The sequence below is a fragment of the Perognathus longimembris genome, chromosome 27 (genome assembly GCF_023159225.1).
Source record: "Perognathus longimembris pacificus isolate PPM17 chromosome 27, ASM2315922v1, whole genome shotgun sequence".
In the NCBI taxonomy this organism is placed as follows: domain Eukaryota; kingdom Metazoa; phylum Chordata; class Mammalia; order Rodentia; family Heteromyidae; genus Perognathus; species Perognathus longimembris.
Genome location: NC_063187.1, coordinates 4447519 through 4471921, shown reverse-complemented (window position 1 = coordinate 4471921; position 24403 = coordinate 4447519). Strand labels below are relative to the sequence as shown.

General features: G+C 53.0%; 2 protein-coding genes and 1 long non-coding RNA gene across 5 annotated transcripts in view; 2 read left to right on the top strand and 1 right to left on the bottom strand.

The window, feature by feature from the left end:
- Window positions 1-6198, top strand: part of Plbd1 (phospholipase B domain containing 1) — a 27090-nt gene extending 20892 nt beyond the window's left edge. Inside the window, exons 9-13 of the mRNA XM_048335253.1 lie at window positions 3255-3455; window positions 3550-3690; window positions 4133-4318; window positions 4887-4993; window positions 5872-6198. Of these exons, the coding sequence (XP_048191210.1) occupies window positions 3255-3455; window positions 3550-3690; window positions 4133-4318; window positions 4887-4993; window positions 5872-6048 (812 nt within the window). The 3' untranslated portion in view covers window positions 6049-6198. The remainder of the gene's footprint in view (window positions 1-3254; window positions 3456-3549; window positions 3691-4132; window positions 4319-4886; window positions 4994-5871) is intronic.
- Window positions 6199-10106: 3908 nt separating this feature from the next.
- LOC125342915 (activating transcription factor 7 interacting protein) overlaps window positions 10107-24403 on the bottom strand; it is a 53292-nt gene continuing 38995 nt past the window's right edge. For all 3 annotated transcript variants that reach the window (XM_048335251.1, XM_048335250.1, XM_048335252.1), the window contains exons 6-15: window positions 22774-22839; window positions 21827-21900; window positions 21305-21393; window positions 19561-20217; window positions 19052-19116; window positions 17177-17255; window positions 15500-15667; window positions 14371-14553; window positions 12327-12442; window positions 10107-11102 (exon numbers count right to left, since the gene is read on the bottom strand). In XM_048335251.1, coding sequence (XP_048191208.1) covers window positions 10683-11102; window positions 12327-12442; window positions 14371-14553; window positions 15500-15667; window positions 17177-17255; window positions 19052-19116; window positions 19561-20217; window positions 21305-21393; window positions 21827-21900; window positions 22774-22839 — 1917 coding nt within the window. In that variant the 3' untranslated portion in view covers window positions 10107-10682. The remainder of the gene's footprint in view (window positions 11103-12326; window positions 12443-14370; window positions 14554-15499; window positions 15668-17176; window positions 17256-19051; window positions 19117-19560; window positions 20218-21304; window positions 21394-21826; window positions 21901-22773; window positions 22840-24403) is intronic.
- LOC125342917 lies at window positions 13116-14042 on the top strand. The gene is made up of 2 exons (XR_007209275.1): window positions 13116-13346; window positions 13564-14042. It is a non-coding gene; the product is annotated as an uncharacterized LOC125342917 (long non-coding RNA).

The following is a 24403-nucleotide window of genomic DNA, read 5'->3' as shown; positions in this document are numbered from 1 at the left end:
TGGTACCTATGGACATGTATGAGTCACTCCGTGCCGCATAACAAATGACCCCAGCCGATCCCGGCCTATGATTGGACAGCACAGTGGGGGAATGGTTGACACTCCACAGTGAGGCCGAGACCCTGGGGATTGAGATGGTGCAAAGCCACCGGAGCACGATGGGTACTCACGCGGAAGGCAGCAGGCAAGACTGGTGTTCCTCGAGCCTCTCAGAACCATTTGCCTGTCCCCACCGGCAAGGGGCATGGTCCCCAAAGCCCAAAGAACACACTGGAAGCCAGGCCCATTGTGACCTTGTTTGCGCATCCCACGCCCATTTCCCCACATTCCACATCGTAGAAGGAAGCTCCCCAGCCGGCCTGCCATCTGCCGAGATTATTAGATTGATAGATTAATTTCTTTCATCAGATTTAAGGAATTTGCAGCAATTACAACTTCAAAATTGTGTGTGTGTGTGTGTGTGTTTCTGTCCTGGGGCTTGGACTCAGGGCCTGGGAGCTCAAGGCTGGCGCTCTACCACTCGAGCCACAGCCCACTTCCGGTTTCCTGGTGCTTCATTGGAGATAAGAATCTCATGGGCTTTCCTGCCCTGGCTGGCTTTGAACCTTGATCTCAGATCTCAGCCACCCCAGTAGCTGGGATGACAGGTGTGAGCCACTGGTGCCCAGTTTGAGTTATTTAGAATATATCAGTTCATCCTAGTCAGTGAGGATTTCTGCTTGAGTTTGGTGTCATTCTGATCGTTTTATCTTTGTAAGTTGTCAACGTTTTCTTTTCCTCTTGTAGCTTCCCATATTGTTTCTTTGTCTCATTGTCATGAGATTATTAGCAGGATGGGATGTGGAAAGGTTGGGATTGTGTCTGGGGGCGGGGCAATGGGGTTCCGAATGCCTTGCTATATCTGATTACATAGATAGGGCATCATTTCCTAGATCTGAGAGAGTTTATGCTATCATTTTATTAATAGGTCTCCTCTGCCCCTCATGCTTATCTCTTGATCATGTCACAAGTGGAATACATGTTTGTAATCGTTTTGTCTTATTGATGCCTGGATAGAGTGCTTTCCTCAACATAATCTTCAATTCCTGGTGCACTTTTCTTCTGCTTGATCGAGGCTATTGATGATGCTTTCCACTTGATTTTCTTTTTTCATTTGTCAGTTGCATTTCTTTTGCTGCTGCGGTTGCTTCTGTTTTCAGCAGCCCAGGATCCTTGGTGAATCTTTCACCCTTGTTGCTTCCTTCGGTGGATGTATTTATGTCCTTCGTCATCTGTTGGGGGAGGTGTCAGTGACCATTTTTGGAAATAGACTTTTGAATTCCATTTCTGGCGTTTCAGCCATTTGGATCTAACCTAGTATTTTCTATAATCTCTATTATCTACCTAATTAATCCATCCCCCTATCTATCCACCCACTCATCTATCTATCATCTATCAATTTTGGAAACTTGTAATATCCCTGACCTAACTTATTTTTTGTCATTCAAAATTATTAACATACACTTTTTTTTTTTTTTTTTTTTTTTGCCAGTTCTGGGCCTTGGACTCAGGGCCTGAGCACTGTTCCTGGCTTCTTTTTGCTCAAGGCTAGCACTCTGCCACTTGAGCCACAGCGCCACCTCTGGCCATTTTCTATATATGTGGTGCTAGGGAATCGAACCCAGGGCTTCATGTATACGAGTCAAGCACTCTTGCCACTAGGCCATGTTCCCAGCCCCTACACACCTTTTTCTTTACTTTTTAACTTTTTGTTTTATGATAAAGGTGATGGACAGAGGGGTGACAGTTCCATAAGTCAGGTCATGAGCACATTTCTTTTTGGACCATGTCCCCCCTTCCCTCACTCTCTCCCAGTTTTTCCCTCTCGTCCCCACCCACAAGTTGTCCAGTTCATTTTCCACATCGTGTCCAGTGAGGACCACGGCTGCCTTGGTTCACCCTGTGCCCCTTCATTTCTGAGCAAGTTACACCTATGTCGATGGTGAATCCAGTGGTAGATTTTCTGGACCTCTGTAAGCAGTAACTGAGTGGCTACCCAGAGTTCAGTCAACACCGAGAAAGGTTACTACACATCAAGAAAAACAAAAACTGGTGTTGTACAAAATGCATTGAGCATGCAAGGCTCTGCTTCTCTTGCCGGTTCCTGATGGATGATGGGTGGGTGGATGGATGGATAGGAGGATAGATGGAAGAAGGGGCTGGGTGGAAAGATGGATAGATGGATGGATGGATGGTGGATGGATGGTGGGTGGATGGATGGATGGACAGATGGAGGGATGGGTGGATGTATGGATGGATAAATGGATGAGTAGATGGATGAATAGATGGATGAATAGATGGATGGATACCAGGATGGATGGATGGATGGATGGGACAGATGGAGGGCTGGAGGGATGGGTGGATTATGGATGGATAAATGGATGAGTAGATGGATGAATAGATGGATGGATACCAGGATAGATGGATGGATGGGCAGATGGATGGATGGATGGATGGATGGATGGATGGACAAACAGATGGATTGATGGATGGATGGACAGGAGGATGGATAGAAGGAGGGATGGATGGACAGATGGATGGATGGGGACAGATGGATAGATGGGTGGATGGATGGTGGGTGGATGGATGGATGGACAGATGGAGGGATGGGTGGATGTATGGATGGATGAATGGATGAGTAGATGGATGAATAGATGGATGGATACCAGGATGGATGGATGGATGGACAGGAAGATGGATGGAAGAAGTGCTGGATGGACAGATGGATAGATGTATGGTGGATGGAATGGATGGGTGGATGGGTGAATGGACAGGAGAATGGATGGAAGGAGAGCTGGATGGACAGATGGATGGATGCACAGATGGATAGATGGATGGATGGATGGATGGACAGGAAGATGGATGGAAAGAGGGCTGGATGGACAGATGGATGGATGGACAGATGGATAGATGTATGGTGGATGGAATGGATGGGTGGATGGGTGGATGGACAGGAGAACGGATGGAAGGAGAGCTGAATGGACAGATGGATGGATGCACAGATGGATAGATGGATGGATGGACAGGAAGATGGATGGAAAGAGGGCTGGATGGATAGGTGGATGGATGGATGGACAAGAGGATGATGCAAGGAGGGCTGGATAGACAGATGGATGGATGGATGGATGGATGGATGGATGGACAGGAGGATGGACGGAAGGAGGGCTGGATGGACGGATGCTGAGGAGGAGGGTTTGTCTCCCATGATCCCGCAGGGTTTCTGGAGTCCCTGGATGACTTCTACATTCTCAGCAGCGGCTTGATCCTGTTGCAGACCACCAACAGCGTCTACAACAAGACCCTGCTCAAGTTCGTGGTGCCGGAGAGCCTCCTGGCCTGGCAGAGGGTCCGCGTGGCCAACATGATGGCCAGCAGTGGCCAAGAGTGGGCAGAGATCTTCTCCAAATACAACTCTGGTGAGAGCCTGGCAGGGGGCTGGTTGGGGGGTGGGGTGCCCCAGGGAGTGGGGAACGCGATCACCCACCCGTGGTGTTGTCTCCCGGCCCGCAGGCACCTACAACAACCAGTACATGATTCTGGACACGAATAAGGTGAGGCCGGGCATCAGCCTGGACAGAGGCACGCTGTACATCGTGGAGCAAATCCCCACCTTCGTGGAGCACTCGGATCAAACCGAAATCCTGCGCAGAGGTACCGCCCTCGTGCGTGCGTGCGGACACGCGTGTCGGGAGGAATGCGTGGGGTGTGCGTGGGTGACGGCCGTTCCCAGTTATACTGGGAAAAACTAACCAGACCCAAGCCGGGCACTGACGGCTCCCGTCTGTCATCCCAGCTGCTCAGGAGGCTGAGATCGGAGGATCTGGGTTCAAAGCCAGCCCGGGCAAGAAAGTCCACGAGACTTATCTCCAATACACCACTCACGAAAGGCCACAAGGGGCGCTGTGGCTCAAGTGGCAGAATGCTTGAGCACAAAGAAGCTCAGAGCCAGTGCCCAGGCCCTGAGTTCAAGTCCCAGGACTGGCAAAAATGAAAATCAAGGATCTTGGGTGAAAAGCACCAAGGACCTGTGTAATCACACGCGTGTGCAAACCCTTCCGTCCCACCCCCACCCATGCCTGCTCTGCCCCCACAGGGTACTGGCCGTCCTACAACATCCCCTTCCACAAGAAGATCTACAGCTGGAGCGGCTACCCGCTGCTGGTGAAGAAGCTGGGCCTCGACTACTCCTACGACCTGGCCCCGCGCGCCAAGATCTTCCGACGCGACCAGGGCACGGTGACCAACGTGAAGTCCATGAAGTACATCATGCGGTACAACAGTGCGTACCCCAGCGCGCCCGCCCCGGGCCCCCTCCTCCCTCTTCCCTCCTCCCTCTCCATCCCTTCCTCCTCCTCCCCTTCTCCCTCCTCCCCACTTCCCATGCTCATCCTTCCTCCTCCTCCTCCCCCTCCCTCCTCCTGTCACCCTTCTCCCTCCTCCCCACTCCTCATGCTCATCCTTCCTCCTCCCCCTCCCTCCTCCTGTCCACCCTTCTCCCTCCTCCCCACTCCCCATGCTCATCCTTCCTCCTCCTCCCCCTCCCCCCTCCTGTCCAGCTTCTCCTCCCTCCTCCCCACGCTCATCCTTCCTACTCCTCCTCCCGCCCATCTTCTCCTCCCTCCTCCCCACTCCTCATGCTCATCCTTCCTCCTCCTCCTCCCCCTCCCTCCTCCCGTCCATCCTCCTTCTCCCTCCTCCCCATTCCTCACGCTCATCCTTCCTCCTCCCTCCTCCTGTCCACCCATCTCCTCCTCCCTCCTTCCCACCCTCCTCCTCCTTCCTCCCCATCCTAACCCCCCCTCCCTCCCTCCCTCCTCTCCCTCCTCCCCCCCTCTCCCCCCCTGCAGACTACGAGAAGGAGCCGTACAGCAAGGGCGACCCCTGCAGCACCATCTGCTGCCGAGAGGACCTGAGCGCGCTGAACCCCAGCCCCGGAGGTTGCTATGACACCAAGGCAAGGCGCCCCGCGGCACCCCCCCCCCCCGCGCTGTGCGAGGCGCATGCGCAGATGCGGCGATGGTTGCGCTGGCCCCGGTGGCAGCAGCGTGAGGGAAACAGTGTGGGTTCCGCTGGAAGAAGGGGGCCACGGGCCCAACGCACCATGTTAGAACTGACCGAGAACAGCGGGGGGGGGGGGGGGGGCTGGTGTCTCCCGCCTGTCATCCCAGCTACTCAGGAGGCTGAGATGGGAGGATTGTGGTTCAAAGCCAGCCCCAGGCAGGGAAGTCCAAAGAACCATCCAGAAAACCAGAAGTGGAGCTGTGGCCAACCGAAAAAAAAAAAATCTCAGGGACAGCGGCCAGGCCCTGAGTTCAAATCCCAGGACTGACACCCCTCCCCCACCCCCCCAAAAAAGTCTGCTGCTCCAATTAATAGCGGCTTTTATTGAGGCGTTAATTACACCGCCGCAGCCGCTCTGTGCGCGTCCTGAGTTCTCAGTCCGTGTGGCCAATAAGATGGGGGCCCCAGCGGGGTGAAACCATTCGCACAAGGCCTGTGCCCGCCAACACCTTCAGATACTGAAGAGAGATGGGGGGGACATGGCACTGGCACCCACACTGGCTTTGCCGAGGCCCGGGCGGTAACTTTAGTAACCACAAGAGGGCGACGAAAAGACCCAGTGTTGGGGCTGGGAAGGTGGCCTAGCGGTAGAGTGCCGGCCTAGCATGCAGGAAGCCCTGGGTTCGATTCCCTCAGCCCCACAGACACGGACAAAGCCGCAAATGGCGCTGTGGCTCAAGAGGTCGAGTGCTCGCCTAGAGCGCAAAGAAGCTCAGGGAGAGTCGAGTTGTTTTTCTAGAAGGTTCTCTCTCCACCACCCCCCCTCCCCAGGTGTCAGACATCTTCCTGGCATCCAAGTTCATCGCCTACGCCATTAGTGGCCCCACGGTCCAGGACGGTCTCCCCGTGTTCAGCTGGAGGCCGTTCAACAGAACTCTCCACCAAGGCATGCCCGAGCGCTACAACTTCGACTTCGTCCTCATGAGACCCCTCTTAAATGAGTCCTAGGAGCTGGGGGGGGGGGGGGGGAAGAGGGCAAACACGCGCACACACACACACACTCACCCCACACACATACGGAAGGTATTATTTTTTAGCTGAGGTTCCCCCCCATCAGATCTACTGTTAATCACACGTTATTAAATTCCCTTTGATTTCTTGCCGGTTTCGTTCCTGTGCACGGTGAGCGTCCAGAGGGTGCGGACTGGAGGGTGAATATCCACTCACGCGTGGAAGCCACTTCCGGGGCACAGGGGTTTTTCCGGTTGTGAAGGAGCCCATTCCATCCTAGCTACTCAGGAGGCCGAGATCTGAGGAGCGTGGGTTCGAAGCCATCCCAGGCAGGAAAGTGTGTGTGACTCTTTGATCTCCCAGGAGCCCACAAAGAGCTGGAAATGGCGCTGCGGCTCAAGTGGAAAGGGCCGGCCTTGAGTGAAAAAGCTCAGAGACCAGAGCCCAGGCACCGAGTTCAAGCCCCAGGACTGGTGTACATAACACATGGGGAAAAAGAGGCGGCATTTTGAGCCCACAAGCTGATAACCCATACTCCCGGGGGGATCAACTCTGAGTTGGGGTACATTGGGGGCACACTGCACCCGTGTGACAGTGCATGTCTATCGGGGGGTCTCTGTCCAGGGTTGTGTATTGCTTCCAGCCCCTCAGCTCCCTCCCGGGGCAAAGGGGCTGGCTTGTGGGGTACAGGGGCCGGAGCTGGGGGTGCAAGGAGCTGGTGGGGAGCAAAGAGGTTGTTGAGAGCGGTGGTGATGATAGCCTTGATTAAAGGGTGCTGTTCCAGGGGTGTCAGTCCACCTAACATCCAAGAGTTGGCGATGAAGCATGTGTTAGGAGTTTCCGTGTGTGTGTGTGTGTGTGTGTGTGTGTAACACACGAGCTTGAACTCGAGGCACTGTCCCTCAGCGTTTTCACTCAAGGCTGGTGCTCTACCACTTGAACCACGGCCCATTCACGTTGGGTTTTGCGACGGCTCTGCCCGTCTCCGAACTCATCTCTGCAGTCGTGTGCTGCCTCGTGCGATGTCGTAGCTGCTGTGACAACCGGTGCAAGAGAATTTCTAACGGGCAATCCTAAAGGTGAGAGAAGACGCACACGCGCACGCGCACGCACACGCGCACGCGCACACGTCACGCGCATGACTCAGCCCGAATGAAGCAGAGCACAGCACATTAAAAACCCAGTCATTTATTTCAAAGTATAAATTTCAGGCTTGCGGAACCAAACCCCAACTACAGTGAACACACACACAGACAGCACTGTACTGTACAGCTAAGAAAGAAAAAAGAGAAAGGAAAACCCCACACAACCTAAGAAAAATAGGGCAGCTCGCCCAGCCCAGTTCATATTAGACAGGAAGAGGTTCTTACATTGTCATAGTATTATTATTTACACTTTCAACGGTAATAAAACAAAAAACCCGGATGCAAGTTGCCTACAAAAGATTGGTTCTCGTCTTTTGTGTGGAAATGGCTGACAAAATACTCAAAGCCAGGGTTCCCCCAAAAAGTGTTTGCTCAGTTACCTTATTTACAAAAAAGAAAAAAAAAACCAGTATAACTTAGCTAACTCTACAAATAAGAACAAAACCAAGGCTGATGCTGACGTGATGAAATGGCTGAGGATGAACGATGGTGGTGAGGAAATGGGTCCGGGGTCGCTCCCCTCCCGTGGCAGGGACGTGACATTCAGGAAACACGAACACGGCGTGACATTGCTCTAATTTTTGTCTTCAAAAAACAACAAAAAACCCAGCCAGATGCTGCCGGTGGCTCCCGCCTGTCATCCCAGCAACTCAGGAGGCTGAGATCTGAGGATCGTGCTTCAAGGCCAGCCTGGGACAGGAACGTCCGTGAAACTCTGATCTCCAATGAACCACCAGGAAACGATGTGGAGCTGTGGTTCAAAGTGGTAGAGCACCAGCCTTGAGCAAAAGAGCTCAGGGACAGCGCCGAGGCCCTGAGTTCAAGCCCCATGATCCCCCCCTAAGAAAAAACCCTGACTTAGGAAATGGTAGCCCCTCTGTACAACACCTTAATGATAACAAATTTAAAAGGAAAAAAAAGCGTTTGCACAGTAAATAGTTGAAGAGAGCAGACTCATTCACTGGCTATAGTTATGTGCCATAATTTAATACTGGGACATTTTTCCCCCCCTGGAGATGAGAATAAAACAGGCCATCCAACTATAGCCCTGTGATAAAATTCAAACAATAAAAAAATAATCACCATCACACGAAGGTGTGGAAACGGACCAAGAAAGATCAGGAGGGAGGAGGCTTGGAAGGTGTCTGTAGTGCGCTACTGTGCTCAGACCACAGGCTATGAAGTGGGAGATGGGCCCCCCACAGACGTGCCCGGCTCCGGCTCCTACAGCACTGGGAAGCTCAGGACTGCGGCTGCGCACCCGGCCTGGGGGGATTTAAAGCAGCCTCAACGGAGCTGCCTGCAAGATCGCCGTTCTTTCTAGAAGGCTTGGTGTTTTGTTTTTTTTTCTCAAGGTTTTATTACCTGGCGATAGGGTTGAGGGCCGTGGGAAAAACTGGAAGGCAAATGCACCCCAATATTCAGCTTTCAAGAAGAACGCCACTCCCTCCCCCCCGTGGGGTTCAAAGTGCGTGGCACAGTACAAAGTGTTCTGCATAGGGAAGACGCGGGAAGTCCCACTCGTGAGGACAGCCTTTAACACGCACGGCGGGGTGCGGAGGGCATCTGGGACTCCCCGCTGGGCAGCGCCCCTGCCAGGCGTGACCGAGAACTCGGGGTGACTGAGTGTGCTCCGAATGCTTGGTCTGAGTGTGGAGGGGGCGCGAGGGGCCAGTGGGGTGTGGGTCACGATCCTAAGGCAGCACAGCCACGCGGCCATCGCCCACGCCCACGGGGGAGGCCATGTCCACGCGTGACAGCCCCGGGACGAGAACCCCTGAAGTCCTTCCTGGAGGGAATCGCCTTCGGCTCGCTAGGGGACAATGCAATTCTTTCCCAGTGACAAAATTATATAGGCCAAAATAATGAAATATTTTATTCCAATGGGCGACCTGATTATGTAACAGAGAAAACCAAAAACACGGCAACAGTGAACATAAATAACGACGTGCGGCGAGGCCGGGAGGCTGGCCCACGGCAAGGGGCAGCCTCGAACCCGGGGAGACGGGGTGAGCAGAGACGGCAGGCAAGCACAGGGGACAGCCCACGTGGGTCGGGATTCCCACGGGCCCGAGGGGGGAGGGAGGTTTGCAACATTCACATTTTGGCAACCTGTAGGCTCGTGGCCCTGTCAGTCAAACCCCGCACAATGCCACCCGGGACCAGAACACTTCCTGACACGCCCAGCGAGAACGCGGATCGGCGCTTCCTCCCGGACTTCCCGGAAAGCCACTCTGCGGGGGAAGGCAGAGATGGCAATGAGAACATCTCGCGGGAACACGACTTGAACACTCACGCCCCAAACCCCACGACTGCCCTTCACGCTCCGCATCTCGCGAGTCCTGCCCTCACGTGTGCTTAGGCAAAGCCCACCCGCGCGGCTGACCTGGGGCCGGGGGGCGGCATCTGGGGGATTCAAAGTGCTACACAGACGATGGGGGGCACGCCCAGAGCCCCCCCAAAGCTGAGTCAGACTCCACGTGCCACACCCAAACCACGAGGCCTGGGCTGAGCGGGAAACGGGAAGGAAAGCCACGCAGGATCGCGTGAGCTCTGGAACGGATGGAGACCTTGCTTGGGGGGGGGGGGGGAGTGGAGGGGGACCAATGCACTTCCTCCAGGGCGGGAGGAACTAAACCGGAAGGGCTCTCCAGCCCCCATGCGGGGGGCAGCACGGACATGCGGACGAAGGGCAGTCACTGAGGCAGGGCCTCAGAAGAGGGGGTCACCGTTCCGGAGCTCGGTGTGGCATGCCGGATTGGGGGTCCATAGACACACACACCAGTGAACACACGCATACACCACACACACAACACGCATACACCACACACGCGCGTGCATGTCACATGGACACACACATGCCCGGGCCACATGGACGTGTGTACACACGCACACACGCGCGTGCCGCCGGGTGGGGAGGGAGGAGACGTGGTGGCGGCTCGGGCAGCTCGGGTGGGCGAGGCCGGAGCCCCAGCGAGGCGGAGGGGGGCCTGCTTCTTTCTCAAGTGAACTTTTAAGGCACAAAACAAATGTGGGAGCCACACGAGGGGGGCGCTGCGATCTTCTCCTGGCGGGCAGGGCAGGCGGCGGGAGGAGGCGCGGGGCTGAGCGGGTCGCTGCTTTCCGTTTCTTTGGGATTCCGGGAGACGCAGAAGGGCGTGTCACACACACACACGCCTCAGAGCCCGTCCTCTGCTCACTCCTGACCGAAGAGAAGCCGATCGGAGGTGAAAATGGCAACAGACACAGAAATAGGAAAAAAAACAAAAACAAAGGAGGAAACGAAACCACAGCAGCCCCCGCACTCCGAGCGAGGTGCCTATTTACACGTCACAGCCCGGCCCGTGCGCGGTCCGGGGGCCCTGGCGGGGCCGCGTGCACGGCGCGGGCAGCCGTGCACCGTGTGTAGTGTGCGCGCGTCTGTGCGGTCCTGCGCGTGCGTGCACAGACGGAGGGGGCGGCGGCCGGGGCGGGGCGGCTCCGGGCTTAGCTGCTCTGCGAGGACGCGATCACGTCCGTGGACTGCGGGTCGCAGAAGGGCCCGAAGCGGCCGAACACGTCCTTGGCCCGCACGGCGAAGTAGTACTTGCTGCCGGACACGAACTGCGTGAGCGTGCAGGCCATGGGCAGCGGCAGGGCCTTCACCTCGCCGATCTTCTTCCACTGCGACGGCGCCGTGGCGCTGGGCTCCTCGTGGTAGGCGTACAGGTGGTAGCTGTCCACGGCGGCGCACGCGCGGTCCACCTCCAGCACGCTCCACGACAGCACGATGCCGTTCTGGCTCTGCACGCGCGCCAGCTTCAGGTGCGGCTTCTGGGGCAGGGCCGTGCCCGCGGCCTCGGGGGGCAGGCGCTGCGGCTGGGGGGCCTCGGGCAGGGGCGCGGGGTGCACGGGCCGGGGGGCCTCCTGAGGACAGAGAGACGGACACCACGTGAGTGACTGCGGCGGGGCGGCAGGGGCACCGCGTGCCGACGGCTGGGGGGGGGGGCGTGGGCAGAACCACGGGGTCAAGGGTCATGACCCCCCACTTCCTACATGGAGAACACTCGGCTCCCCTGGGAAACCGAGAGCCCGGGCGCAGCCGCTCAGGGATCACCCACTTCCAGCCAAGCCCGGCAGGAAGGCCGACACACGCGCGTGTGGCCTGAAGCACACACATGCACGCTCACAGGCTGCCAGAACGGTGCAAGGCAAGGTCTGAAGGAGACCCCGGGGACATGCATGCATTTGGGGGGTGGGGGGAGGCCAGAGGGGCGGGCCCTGCCAACTTGTCTTTGACAGTGGTGTGGAAAGACTAGAAGAGTTGCGCGTGGAAGGAGGTGGGAGAGAAAGCACCTGGCCGCCATCTGCTCTTTATCTTTATCTTCACGCCCAAAGCATCTACTTAACACAGCCTTTAAACTGCATCCGAGTAAGGTAGAAAGAAAGACCACTGCGCTGACAGACACACTTTATTCTGTTCACACACGCCATTCTGTATTTTCTAAACAAGTCCTTATCACGCCCTGCCGGCTCGTGGCCTGTGACACGCGTGTAGCACGCGGCTGTGTCTTTGTGTCTTCCGGAGAACAAGCACGGGCTGCACGAGCGAGGTGCTGGGGGCGCAGCGGCCGGGCCCTCGCCCCTCGTGCGCCAGCCCCCTCTGGCAGTCCCGGCTGTGGGCTGGGAGGGAAGCTGGGCGGCCTTGCCGGGTGCAGGGGCTCCGTGCGGGAGTCCAGCCTTCCACCAGGAGGTCCCGCGGGCCGTGCAACCGTGCAGGCCAGAGGAACGGCCTGGGCCGGCTGCTCGGCGCCGCACGCCAGCGGCTGTCTTTGTAACGAACGCGACGTCTTGCAGGGTCCCAGAGGCCCGCGCCAAGCCCAGGCGCACAGTCAGCGCTCACTAACCGCTAGCCGCGCCGCACAGGCCCGCCCGCCCCGTCCAGGAGGAGAGGGACACTGGCCTTAGAGGCCAAATGACATGATGGCAGACTCGAAGGTAGAAAACTGAAGGTTAACAGTGAATGAGAAGAGTCTACCAGCCAGGGACTGACAGCACACGCCGGCCACGCGCGTGAGCATGGACGTCTGCCACCCTCAGCCACACCACCACCGGGAGGGAACCGCCAGGAAGGGCCGCGGGGGGGCTTACAGTGTGCACTTGCGGGGGGCGGTGGTGCACGGTGAGCTGAGGCCCCGCCGCCGAGCCCAGCGTGAGTCCATTGTTCACGACATAGGTGGTGGTTTGAGGCACTCGAACTGTAACACCTGGGAAAGAAAACGAAGAGACGACATCACAATTCCACGGGGAAACACTCAACGCCAGGAAAGCAATGGCTTTCAACTACTAAAAGAAAACCAACTCCAGTCTGGAAGTCCACAATCAACCTATGGTTCAGGGTGAGGAGAGATAAAGGAGCTTGACATAGTGCATCACTGGTGTGTGCCGCCATCTCCAGAGATCGCGAGAGAAGACGGGAAGAAAGGGGAAGATGTGACACCTGAGAACAGGACCTCAGCATAGAAGGACATCCCTGGACGCCCGCCAGAGGCCTGCGAAGAACCACCGCCACACAGGCAAACTCAAGTGGTCTTTCTAGCCACCCTGGAGTCTCCCACTCTCAACCACAACAGGCCGCGTAAGACACGGTGGCGTTTCTCCACATCCTAATCACAGAGCACAGACAGTCCATGCCACAGAAAACCGTGACGTCCTCCAGGGCAAGCAGCAGAAAATCCAGAGCTATCTGTCCCTTCATGTTTCCTCCCCAAACACCGGTGCCACCGAACACCCGTGGGGCCAGGCCGTCAGCCAGCGGCCCAGGGTGGGGCTCGATTCCCAGAGCTCGTTTATCAACGTGTCAGCTGCTCTGCCCAGAGCAGGCTCTTACACACCTGGGCAAGTCCAAGCAGACTGGGAGCCACGGCTCTACCTGGCTGAGCCCCTCCTGAAAGCCACCTTGTGCTAGTGGCAGTCTACAGTTCCTTCACTCAACCCCACGTTGCCTCCATATTGAATGTGCCAAGTCTACATGCATTAGTGATAGCTACAGTGAAGAAAAAGAAGAGCATGAAGAAAAGCACAGGGAACCCTAGGAAAGCCAAGAGGGGGGAAAGGGAGAAGGACAGGGAGAAAGAGAGAAGAAAGAGCCAGCATGAGGAGCTGGGAAAGGTCTATTCTTTTTTTTTTGGCCAGTCCTGGGCCTTGGACTCAGGGCCTGAGCACTGTCCCTGGCTTCTTCCTGCTCAAGGCTAGCACTCTGCCACTTGAGCCACAGCGCCGCTTCTGGCCGTTTTCTGTATATGTGGTGCTGGGGAATCGAACCTAGGGCCTCGTGTATCCGAGGCAGGCACTCTTGCCACTAGGCTATATCCCCAGCCCCCGAAAGTTCTATTCTTAACCTGGTAGAGCTCATAGTGAGTTCATTTTAGTTTGTTTTAAACTGGAAAAAGACTTTTTATACAAGCTTGCTTTCATATAATACTGTCTACTGCTAATCTATATGAATGCATGTGTATATACACCAAAGTGCATATATATAGTAGATTAATACATGCTAAATACAGTTCATGCATATGCTAACACACAGGCTCCTGTGACATTTCCTTCTTGTACTTCTTTTGCCCCTTCCTCAGCTTGGAGTCCCCATTTCCAGAGGTGATCTGTCCTGTGATTCGCACCAGTTACCTGATCAATCATTCCTACTCTATTGGCCAGTGATACACACATTGGCACCGAACAGCATTCGGTCTTCGTATAACCCGCAAATAAAAAGTTAAAGACAACACACATAGTGCAACCTTGCAGCAACCATGTCCAGTTTTCTCTGGCTCACTTTCAGTAACACAGTTGTTTTTACTGTTCAGGGACAAAAAATAGTTTTCATGGACAAAACTGTGTACATTTTTTATGTACTCACGTTTTAAAACAAGTGCACTTTGTGGAATGACTACATCGTGCCAATTCACAGACATTTCACATAGGGAGAAGTAGTTTGTGGTGAGGACGTTTAGAGTCTCGTCCCCATTTTCGAGATGTGATATACTTCATCAACTATGATGACGGAGCTCTGCGGGCTGCAGTCTCTTGAGCTTGCAGTAACAGCTCTCACATGGAACAGGTGCTGCAAAATGCACTATCCACACGAGCCACCCGACGGCAAGCAAGCACAGGCGTACGGAGGAGAGTCGCTTACTGTTTGGGGGATTGAGCTGGCGAACGGCGGGCGCGGGTACGGCGGCTCCCCGCAGGGGCGCCTGCGCAGGTGGTGCGGGCAGGGCCGTGTAGACCACCTGATGGTTGCCAGGCGCCCGGGGGACGGGGAGTCTCGTGGTCACCTGAGTTACTGGACGATGCGTTACATTCACGGTGGTTGGAGCTAATGGAAGCCAAAGAGAGATATGAAGCAACGGTATGTTAGGCGAGCGGTATTCAAGGGTAATGAATCATCTTCGCATCATAGCTAACATCACAAGAAGAGAGCTAGCTACCGGTCTCCTTTGTAATCGGCAAGAGTGACACGCCACTGAAGATGAACATGAAATCCACACTTCAGAGAAAGGGGGCCACACCACAACCAACACACCCCTTCTGACTCTACGGGCGCACAGGACAGTACGCTACTAAGAAACTAATTCAAGAATCTGGTTCCCAGAGAGAGAATGAGCAACCAGCCATTCGTCGAAGTTAGACTATTCTTTGGTTTTGTTGGGCCATTACTGGGGCTTGAACTCAGGCCTGGGTGCTGCACCTTAGGATTTGCTGCTCAGGCTGGTGCTCTACCACTTGAGCCACAGCTCCACTTGCAGCTTTTTTGGATAGCTAAATGGAGATGAGTCTCATGGACTTTCCTTCCTGGGCTGGTTTTAAACTGTGGTCTTAGACCCCCGCCTTCTGAGTAGACGGGATTACAGGTAGGAGCCGCCCTTCTAGCTCCATACTACTCCTGGTGGGGTGGGATTTGCAATATGAATCTAAAGGAGCATCTGCACGTTCCTACAACTCACACGCCGGACAGCTCTGGTGACTCGCGTTTCTTTAACTTTACAAGATCTGCCCCTCCTCCACTCTGGCAGCCCCCCCCCCCCTTTTTGCAAGCTCCCACACAGCCTGCATGACAGTGATGCCTGGAAATGCCTCGCGAGTAGTATGTTGCAATGGAAGGGGTAAAACATTCGCCTTTACCTCCCTGTAATCAAGCCCACTACTTACAACCAGCTCAAGTTAGGATGCAAAAACAGTAAACATGTGCATTTGGTTGGTGAGGCTCGCAGGCCCCGCCCACTGACCGAAGCCCCGCCCACCGACCCCGCCAGGCCAGGTACCTGGAGGCAGCAGGTGGATGGTGGTTTGGGACGGGCCGCTGGTGGGCACCCCAGCCGGCTGAGGCAGTGGCGGCGGCGGCGGCGCGGGCTGGATGGGCTGCAGGGGTCGAGGCAGGGGCTGAGGGGAGGCCAGGGCTGGGACGGGAGTGTGGTGCAGTTTCTTGTGGTCTGGCAAGGACAAGGAAGGAGTTATGAATCATGATGGAAACACTGAAAACATTGCGTTGACAGGTCACATTCATCCTCCAAAGACAACAATTCCCCGCCGATTAATGTATTTGCACTGATGCGAAAACAAAGACAACAGCCACTTAATCAACTACTCACCATGGCCTCAAGAATAATGCTAATCCACACTTACATAAACTCAGGGTCTACAGGTTTTAATGACAGAATCTTACTTGTGGGTTCAGTATACCCTATGTCGTATAGTTCACTCCACTGCTGGCTGAACGAGGGCATATATCAGTGTGTGTACGTGTAGGTAACTACCTGTTGGGGATTCAGCTTGGCTTTGAGGGAGAGAGGGCGGTCCTGAGACGCTGCCTTCCCTCCCGCCCTGGGGCAGTGTGGAAGGGAGCCACTCCCGTCTTCCGGGTTCTGCCGGAAGAGAAGCAAACCAGCCCCATCTTCCGTCTCGGCCACGTGTGTAATGGCACCGGAGACCCCGGAGACCCGGTCCTTGGTGGCTGTGGTCTCCGCCCATAGAGGAAGTTCCGTGACATCACTGTGATGGACAGTTCACTAGCCAATCGCTAATACCCAGTTAGTCCCTCCTCTTCCTGCCCGCCATTACTGTTATATAAACCCCTCCCTTAAATACCAGCTACCCGAGATCTTCGTGTGGGTGTGGCGTCTGCTCTTAAACGTGAGCGGGATTGGGACCGTCTCGGCATCCTACCTCAGCTCAGCTTAGCCCGATAGGGACACGCTCTGCCTCTCCTGCGGGCAGGAGAAGCAGAGCCGACTGCCCCTCACAATTTGGGGTTTGGCGTCTTCCCGAGGAAAAAGGGGGGGACGTGGAGATTGAGCCCAACAACTACCTATATATCAAGGGATTCTCCCAAACAAGCACTATAAACCCATGAGATTTTTTTGTTGTTGACCTTGGGGTCGGGGCCTAGGGGCTGTCCCTGAGCTCTTTTTACCTAAGGCTAGTGCTCTATCACTTTGAGCCACAGCTCCACTTCTGAGTTTTTTGGGGGGTTCACTGGAGGTAAGAGTCTCATGGACTTTCCTGCCTGGGCTGGCTTTGAACCTCAATCCTTAGATTTCAGCCTCCTGAGTAGGTGGGATGACACGCATAAGCCACCAGCTTCTGGCTTTCTATGATTTTTAATTTCAACTACGCAAAATTATTTAGTTCTTTCATTTGATCACATAAATGTGTCTAGTCTTTAAAATGAAATGTACATAAACAGTCTCATCTTGCAAGTGGCGCTGTGGCTCGAGTGGTAAAGTGCTAGCCTTGAGCAAAACAAGAAGCCAGGGACAGTGCTCAGGCCCTGAGTTCAAGTCCCAGGACTGGCAAAAAACAAACAGTCTCATCTCTATTCCCAGGCCCCAAGCTCGTGTCTGCTGAGGAGCTTCCTGCAGGGACACCAGTTCACCCACCCATGTGGCAGGGCTCCACTCCACGTGAGGACAGACGGCACAGAGTGCCACCAGCACAAGTACCTTGGGAAGCCGCGTTCTCCTCATCATCCATCGTGAGATCGATGACTCCGCCTGAGTCACTGCCAGGGGCTTTCCCACTCTGAAACACAAAGCCACATGTGCACAACAGGGCAGGGACCAGGGCAGGGGCAGGAGGGCAGGGGCACGTGCCAGCCTACTGGGAGGGGAGGCAGTAACTGGAAGGAAGAGGTGCATGTGGCCGGCCCCCTCTGAACCGCCACATGGCTTTCCCTGAAGAAATGCCAACTGTCAGATAACATCCCAGGATGCTTGTGAGGGAAAGCACTGCTGCGTAACACATGATTTGCAAAAGGGACTCCAGCAGCTTTGTGAATTAAGCTGTCCCCATGTGTAGTTATTAAAATAATTAGGTATCTTAGGTGACTAATGCAATCATTATCCGCCTTCTGACACCTCAAATGCTGACCAAGTTTATTCTAAAAACTAATTATGAATATGACCAAAAGAACAAGACAATTTTTAAAAAGCACACCTAGAGAATAGCTCGTGTCTCAGTCCACTGAAGGGATGCTTACAAGGATAAGTAGCACAGCCCCCCCCCCCCCCCAAAGACTACTTTAAACACACAGGTAGATGGCAAACATCTTTAGAGCCCGACTCTGGAGCCAGAAAGCCTGGCTCTTACAGCTCCAACAAGTTACTGTTCAAAGATCGTTTGTCAATTTCTCAAGTATGGACATTGACGCTATTGTCATGATCAATCAAGACATACATACACAGATACACACACGTACTACTTAGTCGCATCTATGACACATGGCAACTGCTCAATAAATCGCAATCACAATTTCCTTTACTACACTGGACTGAGATCAACTTCAAATAGTGAGAGGTTTTTCACCTGTTAAACTCAAGATTTTGTGATGCTAAAAAAAAAAAATTCTTGTTTCAAAAGATATAGGCCTAATCTCAAGCTAAAATTGCTATTCTGATTTTTTTTTTTAAACAAACATGTACCGTAAATTAGTTAATTTCAAAATTAAAAACTTCCTAATGGTCCCCAAAGAACACAAAATATTCGGGTATGGAGAAGCTAGAGTATTCCAGTGTGGCCAACTTCTGAGACCACCTGAGACCTCCCAAGACCTCAGTGAGCTTGGGAGGAACAGCAGCACAAGGCCTGGTGGGGACTGAATGGGGGGAGGGGGGGCTGGGGGGGGGACTGAACGGTGCCGCCATTCAAAGTGGCTATTCAAAATATGTTCAAAGCATAAAGCCCCCTATTAATGAGTGCGCCAGAAAAACCTCAAATACAAAAGTAGACACAAAAAGAGAAGTAACATCTGTACAAGATGGCTATTAGAATAAAAACCAGCGAGGCAGGCTCAGAAGAAGATTGCAGGAGGCGGGGTGTGCCTCGCATCTTAACCTAGGGCCTCAGGAAGCGCAAGACCAGGAGTTTAGGGCCAGTGTGCGCTCCGAAATCAGCACAGGCCAGGCTGGGCCACACGGAGACCCGGGCTCAAGCAGACCACCAAAGAATGAGGTGTGTACCTGAGTGTCACTGTTCAGGTCTGAGGTTTCCAATGCAATGAGCAATTACACAGAAAAATGTGACCCCCCCCCCAAAACCGCTTGGACCCCAAGAATCAGGCTTTCCTAGGCTAAGAGGGGTGGCACAGATGACGCTGGACCCTGATTCCAGTCATGTCATCTTTCCCCAGTTCCACACTTGCCTGCTGCTGCTTGCTGTGCAAAACTGCAATCAAGGAAGTAACCTGGGGCTGGGCTTGCCTAGCACTGGGTTCAATTCCTCAGTACCACATACACGGAAAAGGCCGGAAGTGGCGCCGTGGCTCAAGTGGTAGAGCGCTGTGATGGTGGGGTTTACCTTGAGAGAGAAGGAAATCTTACCTGTGACGTGCTATCAGCTGCTTTCTTATTAACAGAAGCATCTACTGGTTTGTTTGTCTGGTTTTCTGGGAATTAAAAAAAGAACAATTTTATCAAATGCCTACCTAGGTACAAGGTCAGTCAGGTGGCTTGATATGCAACAATTCCTATTAGTCTCTCCAGCTGTTTTCCTGCTGGTATTTCCATGTAAATGGTTTTGAGTCACTGTGGCAAGTCCACAAAATTGGGTCATATCATTGAAACTCAGTATGCTAAGGAATACCTGGGAGGACAAGTCATTTAAGATGTTCCCAGAGGCAAATGGTGGCTCATGCCTGGAATCCCAGCTACAGAAACATGGCTGGCACCTGAAGAAATACAGGTGCACTCCACTGACCTACTAACTAGACATTGGGCACATGGATCAACTGAGCACAACGTACCCCGAAGTCAGACAAATACCGCGTGTCAACCAAGAAGCCCCCCTCCCCGTGGATGCAATCACATCAGCCGTGCGTTCCGGCACTCACCGGGCCTGGGCACGGGCGCGGGTGCGGGCACGGGCGCGGGCGCGGGCACGGGCACGGGTGGGCCGCCGTGCTCGGCGGGCGAGGAAGTGCTGAAGGCGGAGATGGGGATCTTCATCTGGATGGGCCCGCGGGCGTTGGACGGGCTGTAGAGGCCCGCGGGGCCCACGGTGGGCAGGGAAGTCCGGGTGGCCTGGACGATGGAGTGGGCCGTGGGGACGGCCTGCACGGCCAGCGTGGTGTTCCTTGGGAGGCTGGGGCTGGGCACCGAGGCCACGCCGCCGGGCTTGGCGGGGTTTGGCAAGGGCGGCAGGGACACGGGGTTTTTGGTGAGGCCGCTCACGGCGGGCGGGCTCTGCACAGAAATGAACTCCACGTTGCCCGCCGGCGGGTTGGTGACGAGCGTCCCGGGATGGCTCTGGAGGAGCTGAGGCTGCGAGGGCACGGCCACGGGCACGTGCAGGATCACCGGCAACGACTGCAGCGAGATGGTGGGCTGGGGGTTGCCGGTGGGCACCTGAGAAGTGGCCACCACGGTGGCCGCGCTGGGCGCGGGGACGAGCGGCGCGGCGGTGAGGGAGCCTGAGGTCACGGGCGCCGGCAGCTTCGGCTGGCTGCTGACCACCGCCGCCGCCGGGGGCACGAGGCTGGCCGAGGGCACTAGAGACAAACGACACCTGCTGACCCAGGCGCTCCCCAAGCACAGTCACCCGGCCTGTCATTCCCGCCACCCAGCCACCTCAGATGCTGGAGGTACGAGGACTGAAGGGCAATTGTTGCCCAGGGAAAACTACACCAAAAAAGGGCTGGGGGTGTGGTCTGGCAAGCGCAAGGCCCCCCAGCTGGAATCCCAGGACCCCGACCCTGCGCCGTATACTGACTGTGAAGGGACAGCCGTCTCATCTAGAGTCATAGGCACACATGACTGTACATATACTTATGATTAAGTTTAATTTACAAGCTAAAGCCTAATAAAAGATACAATTCCAAAGAATGAAAGAGAAAGACGAGAACAGTGTATCATCAAGGAGAGTCATGAATCACTTCTCTAACTTTCTACTTGGTGTCAGCATGGCATCGGAGGACTTGTACCAACAAAGGAGAGTCTGTCGCATTGACAAACTCTAGATCCTCTCACCTGGGCATCCTCCCCAGGAGCTAGGATTACAGGTGTGTGCCGCCACCCCCAACTAGGCCTTCCTTCCTGAGACAATGACTTAGAAAACAGCAGAGGCCAGTTTGTGCTAATCTTGAAGAACCTACTAGTTCCTGTCAGCCAAGCATATAAGGTTATGTCAAGTCAAGGGGCTCACTCTCTTCCATCTCCACGCCCCAAGCAGCTCCCTCCCAGTGTCTGGGAAGGTGAAATGCAAACTAACACTCAACCAGTATTTTGGAAAATACAACTTTTTTTTTCATTTATTTGTGTTACATAGTATGGATTATTATTGGTAAATGAGTAATTTTTAAAAAATCTGGTGTCACTTCAATTGCTATTAAGTACCAGTTGGTATAATGTGCGTAAAGCTTCCCTGGGTTTTTTAATAATCTTACTGATAAGCTGGTGAGAATCTGAGGACTGCTTCACAGGAATTTACTTAACTATGATGCTAAACTCTTAGTAATATTTATTAGTACTTGGACCTATGTCTCTATTTTCTAGCCTATTTCCAACCTGAAAAGAATGTAAGAAAAGAGAACCAAAGCTCTTAAAGGCTTCTGATGTTAAAAAAAAAGAAAATCTTACCTGTATTCACAGGAGTCGGAAAGGATGGCGGTGTGTTCTCGCTCACATTTCTTTTGGACTCCAGCATCTGTCTCACTGTGCCTGCAGTTCTATGAAACGGACATACAGACGAAGGTTAGAGGCAGGCCACACTAGCGGAAACCGCCCAATGCAAGGAGAGAAAGCAGAGGCCTGTGGGAAGGGGGCCGGGGGGGGGGGGGGATTTGGGCTCTGCCACCCTGCTCCACAAAAGCAACCATACTGAGACAGGGCTGGTGCATGGACTTATGAACGATGGGGTCTATGGCTGCATCTTCTACAATCAGCAGTACTTGACCCAAAGGCTGAGCAGAGCTCTTCTTCTCATTCCTTAAGGGACCGTGAATGATGTGTGCATAAGGACTGTAGGTGAAGGGCAGAGCGGTAAGGGTAGGTAGGGCATTGGCCTGGCACGATCAAGGCCTTAGTGGGATCCCAGCACACACACACAGGAACAAAGCGGATCCTTTTTCCTCCCCGTCCACTGAGAAGCGGCGGCCTCACCTGTACACCATGTTGTTATTGCTGTTGATGTCATTCCCGGGCTTTCCTGGGGATACGGGCGGGTTTGGTGGGCTCTGGCATAGGGAAACACCAAAATTACGCAGATCAAACTACATGGGACACACACACACACACACACACACACACCAAAAGAATGAATGAATGGGAAAGCCAGCCACACTGCTGACGTCTTTCCACTGTACTGATGCTTGGTCTGACACTACTAAGTTATAGTAAGTTTCACAGGTGTGATGCACAAGACTTCCTGGGAATCTATAATTACTTCCAACTAAATTGAAAACAGAAATCTAGGAGTAAATCTCAATGAAACTACTTGTATAATTTACACAAGAATTAATTTAATTACTGGCAATTATGATAGTCTAGATAATAGAGCTATTAAGACAAAGCGATTGTAATTTGCTCAAATGAAAAAGTTCAAGAGGGAAGAAATTCAACTCATCTCTAACATAATATACAGCTGCTAGATGAAAAATACAAAGAATAAAGCAACAGTGGAATAGTAACTAATAGAGCAGAAGGCAGACTGTAGAGGACAAATACTAGCCTGCGATGTTTGCATTTAACTTGTACTAAGAACTAGGGAAGATGTTGAAGGCCGTAAGCACGATGGTCTGCCCTCTGGCTGCCTGTGGCAGTCACAGCAGCTTCCTAAGGAGGAGAAGGCTGAGACGATCCTAGGGAGTGACAACCTATGGCACTAGGACACTGTCCTACCATACCAATTCCAAGAAGGTGGGACAAATCACCAACACACACTCTTAAGGATGGACAAAATGGATTCAAACAGCTATTATCCTGGAAGAAGAGCCACAGCTCCAGAAACAGCAGTGTGTACTAGCAACGCAAGTCATACTTGTAATCAAGGAAAACTTTCCTCACCGCTCAGTGTTCCCTAAAAACGATGCATTAATAGAAATTCTTACCTCTTGTCTTTTCTTAAGATCTTCTTTGGCTGCTCCGAAACGTTTGGTTAACCTGGCTACCTTGGCCTGCAACAGCAGAAAAATGGAAAGGAAATCAAGTGGCAATCTAGCAGTGACAAGGCCACGCATACTCGCCATGAATCCCCAGGCCACAGAACACTCAGAACGTAATGAAGAGCAAAGAGCACACGCCTCGCAGCTGAGCCTGACACTCAGGGCTCCACTTATAAAGCGGCGGTCACACCACTCTGAGGGCAAGCGCTCCCACTACCTGTATGTGCAAGTAAACAAGTGTCTGCCCAGCACCACCCAGGAGGCAGTGACAGGTTACCTCTGACACAAATAAAAGGGGGAAGCCCAGGGGAGTGACAGAAGGGGTGACACTGACCAAGATGCACTGCACGCATAACCTGACTTAGGGAATTACAACTACTTATTAATTACAGTAATAACATTAGAAGTCAACAGTAACATAATAGTGGACAGGATAATATTTGTACTATTCTTAAGCAAAATAAAATTACATTTTCTTCACTTAAAAAAATTACCATCTATGAACTTACCAGATCAGATCAAGAACACATGGACACATGGCATAACCAACTACCAAAACCCCAGCTCCATAAGCTCATTGTCATCAAGTATTATGAAAGTCAGCCTCCCCAAATGACAACTAGTGCCCCAAAAGCAAGGAGAAAGTAAATGTGCTTCATTCAACTGATCCAGTGAACGTTTCTGATTGGTTAAAGGTCTTACATCTGCAGCAGAAGTTGAGTTAGGCTTCTGCAGTACAGCATTTGATTCCAGTTACTGCTGGGTACAACACAATGCCAAATTTGGGAATTACTACAGAAGATTACTATACCCAACTAAGTTACCCTTTAAGATCAGTAGAGAAACAGACCTTCCCAGATAAGGCCAAACTACAACAACTCACGACCATTTAGGCCAGGAATCCTACACACTGGTGAGGCAGTCGGCAACACTAAAGCCCAGTAAACTTCACAAGAGGAAACAGATGAGGGTGAGAATTTGAAGAGAAAGAAAAATCAACTCAGTATATCAGCAATCTCCTCCTAAGAAAATAAAGGAGAAAGGAAAAGAACAAATAGAAATTAAATAGACAAGAAAAAAATAGTTAAAATACAGGAATCAGCAACTATGTCTCAATAATAATCAAAACGCAAATGGTATTGACTCTCCAATAAAACACTAGTGGCCTTTAGTACTATTCACTCAACACCATCCAAACACCAGCCACAGAAACCAACACTGCAGATGAAATTGCATAGCCAATGCAATGACCTGACGGACATGCACACAGCAGCCCCTTCAACACAGCAGGATAAACAGCAGCCCATGGAACTTTCTCCAAAATAGATCACATTTTACGCCACACTGTAAATTTCAACAGATACAAAAAGCAAACCATTTCTTGTATCCTGAACAGATAAAGGAATAAAAAAAAAAAAAACCAACAGCAAGAAAAAACCCTACAAAACACAAAGAGATTGAACAACATGCTTCTGAATGATCAACAACCTACTGAAGAAATTGGGAAAATTAAAGAATTTGTAGAATGAAATAAAAACAAAAACACAAACTAACCAGAAGGTTGGGGCATAGCAAA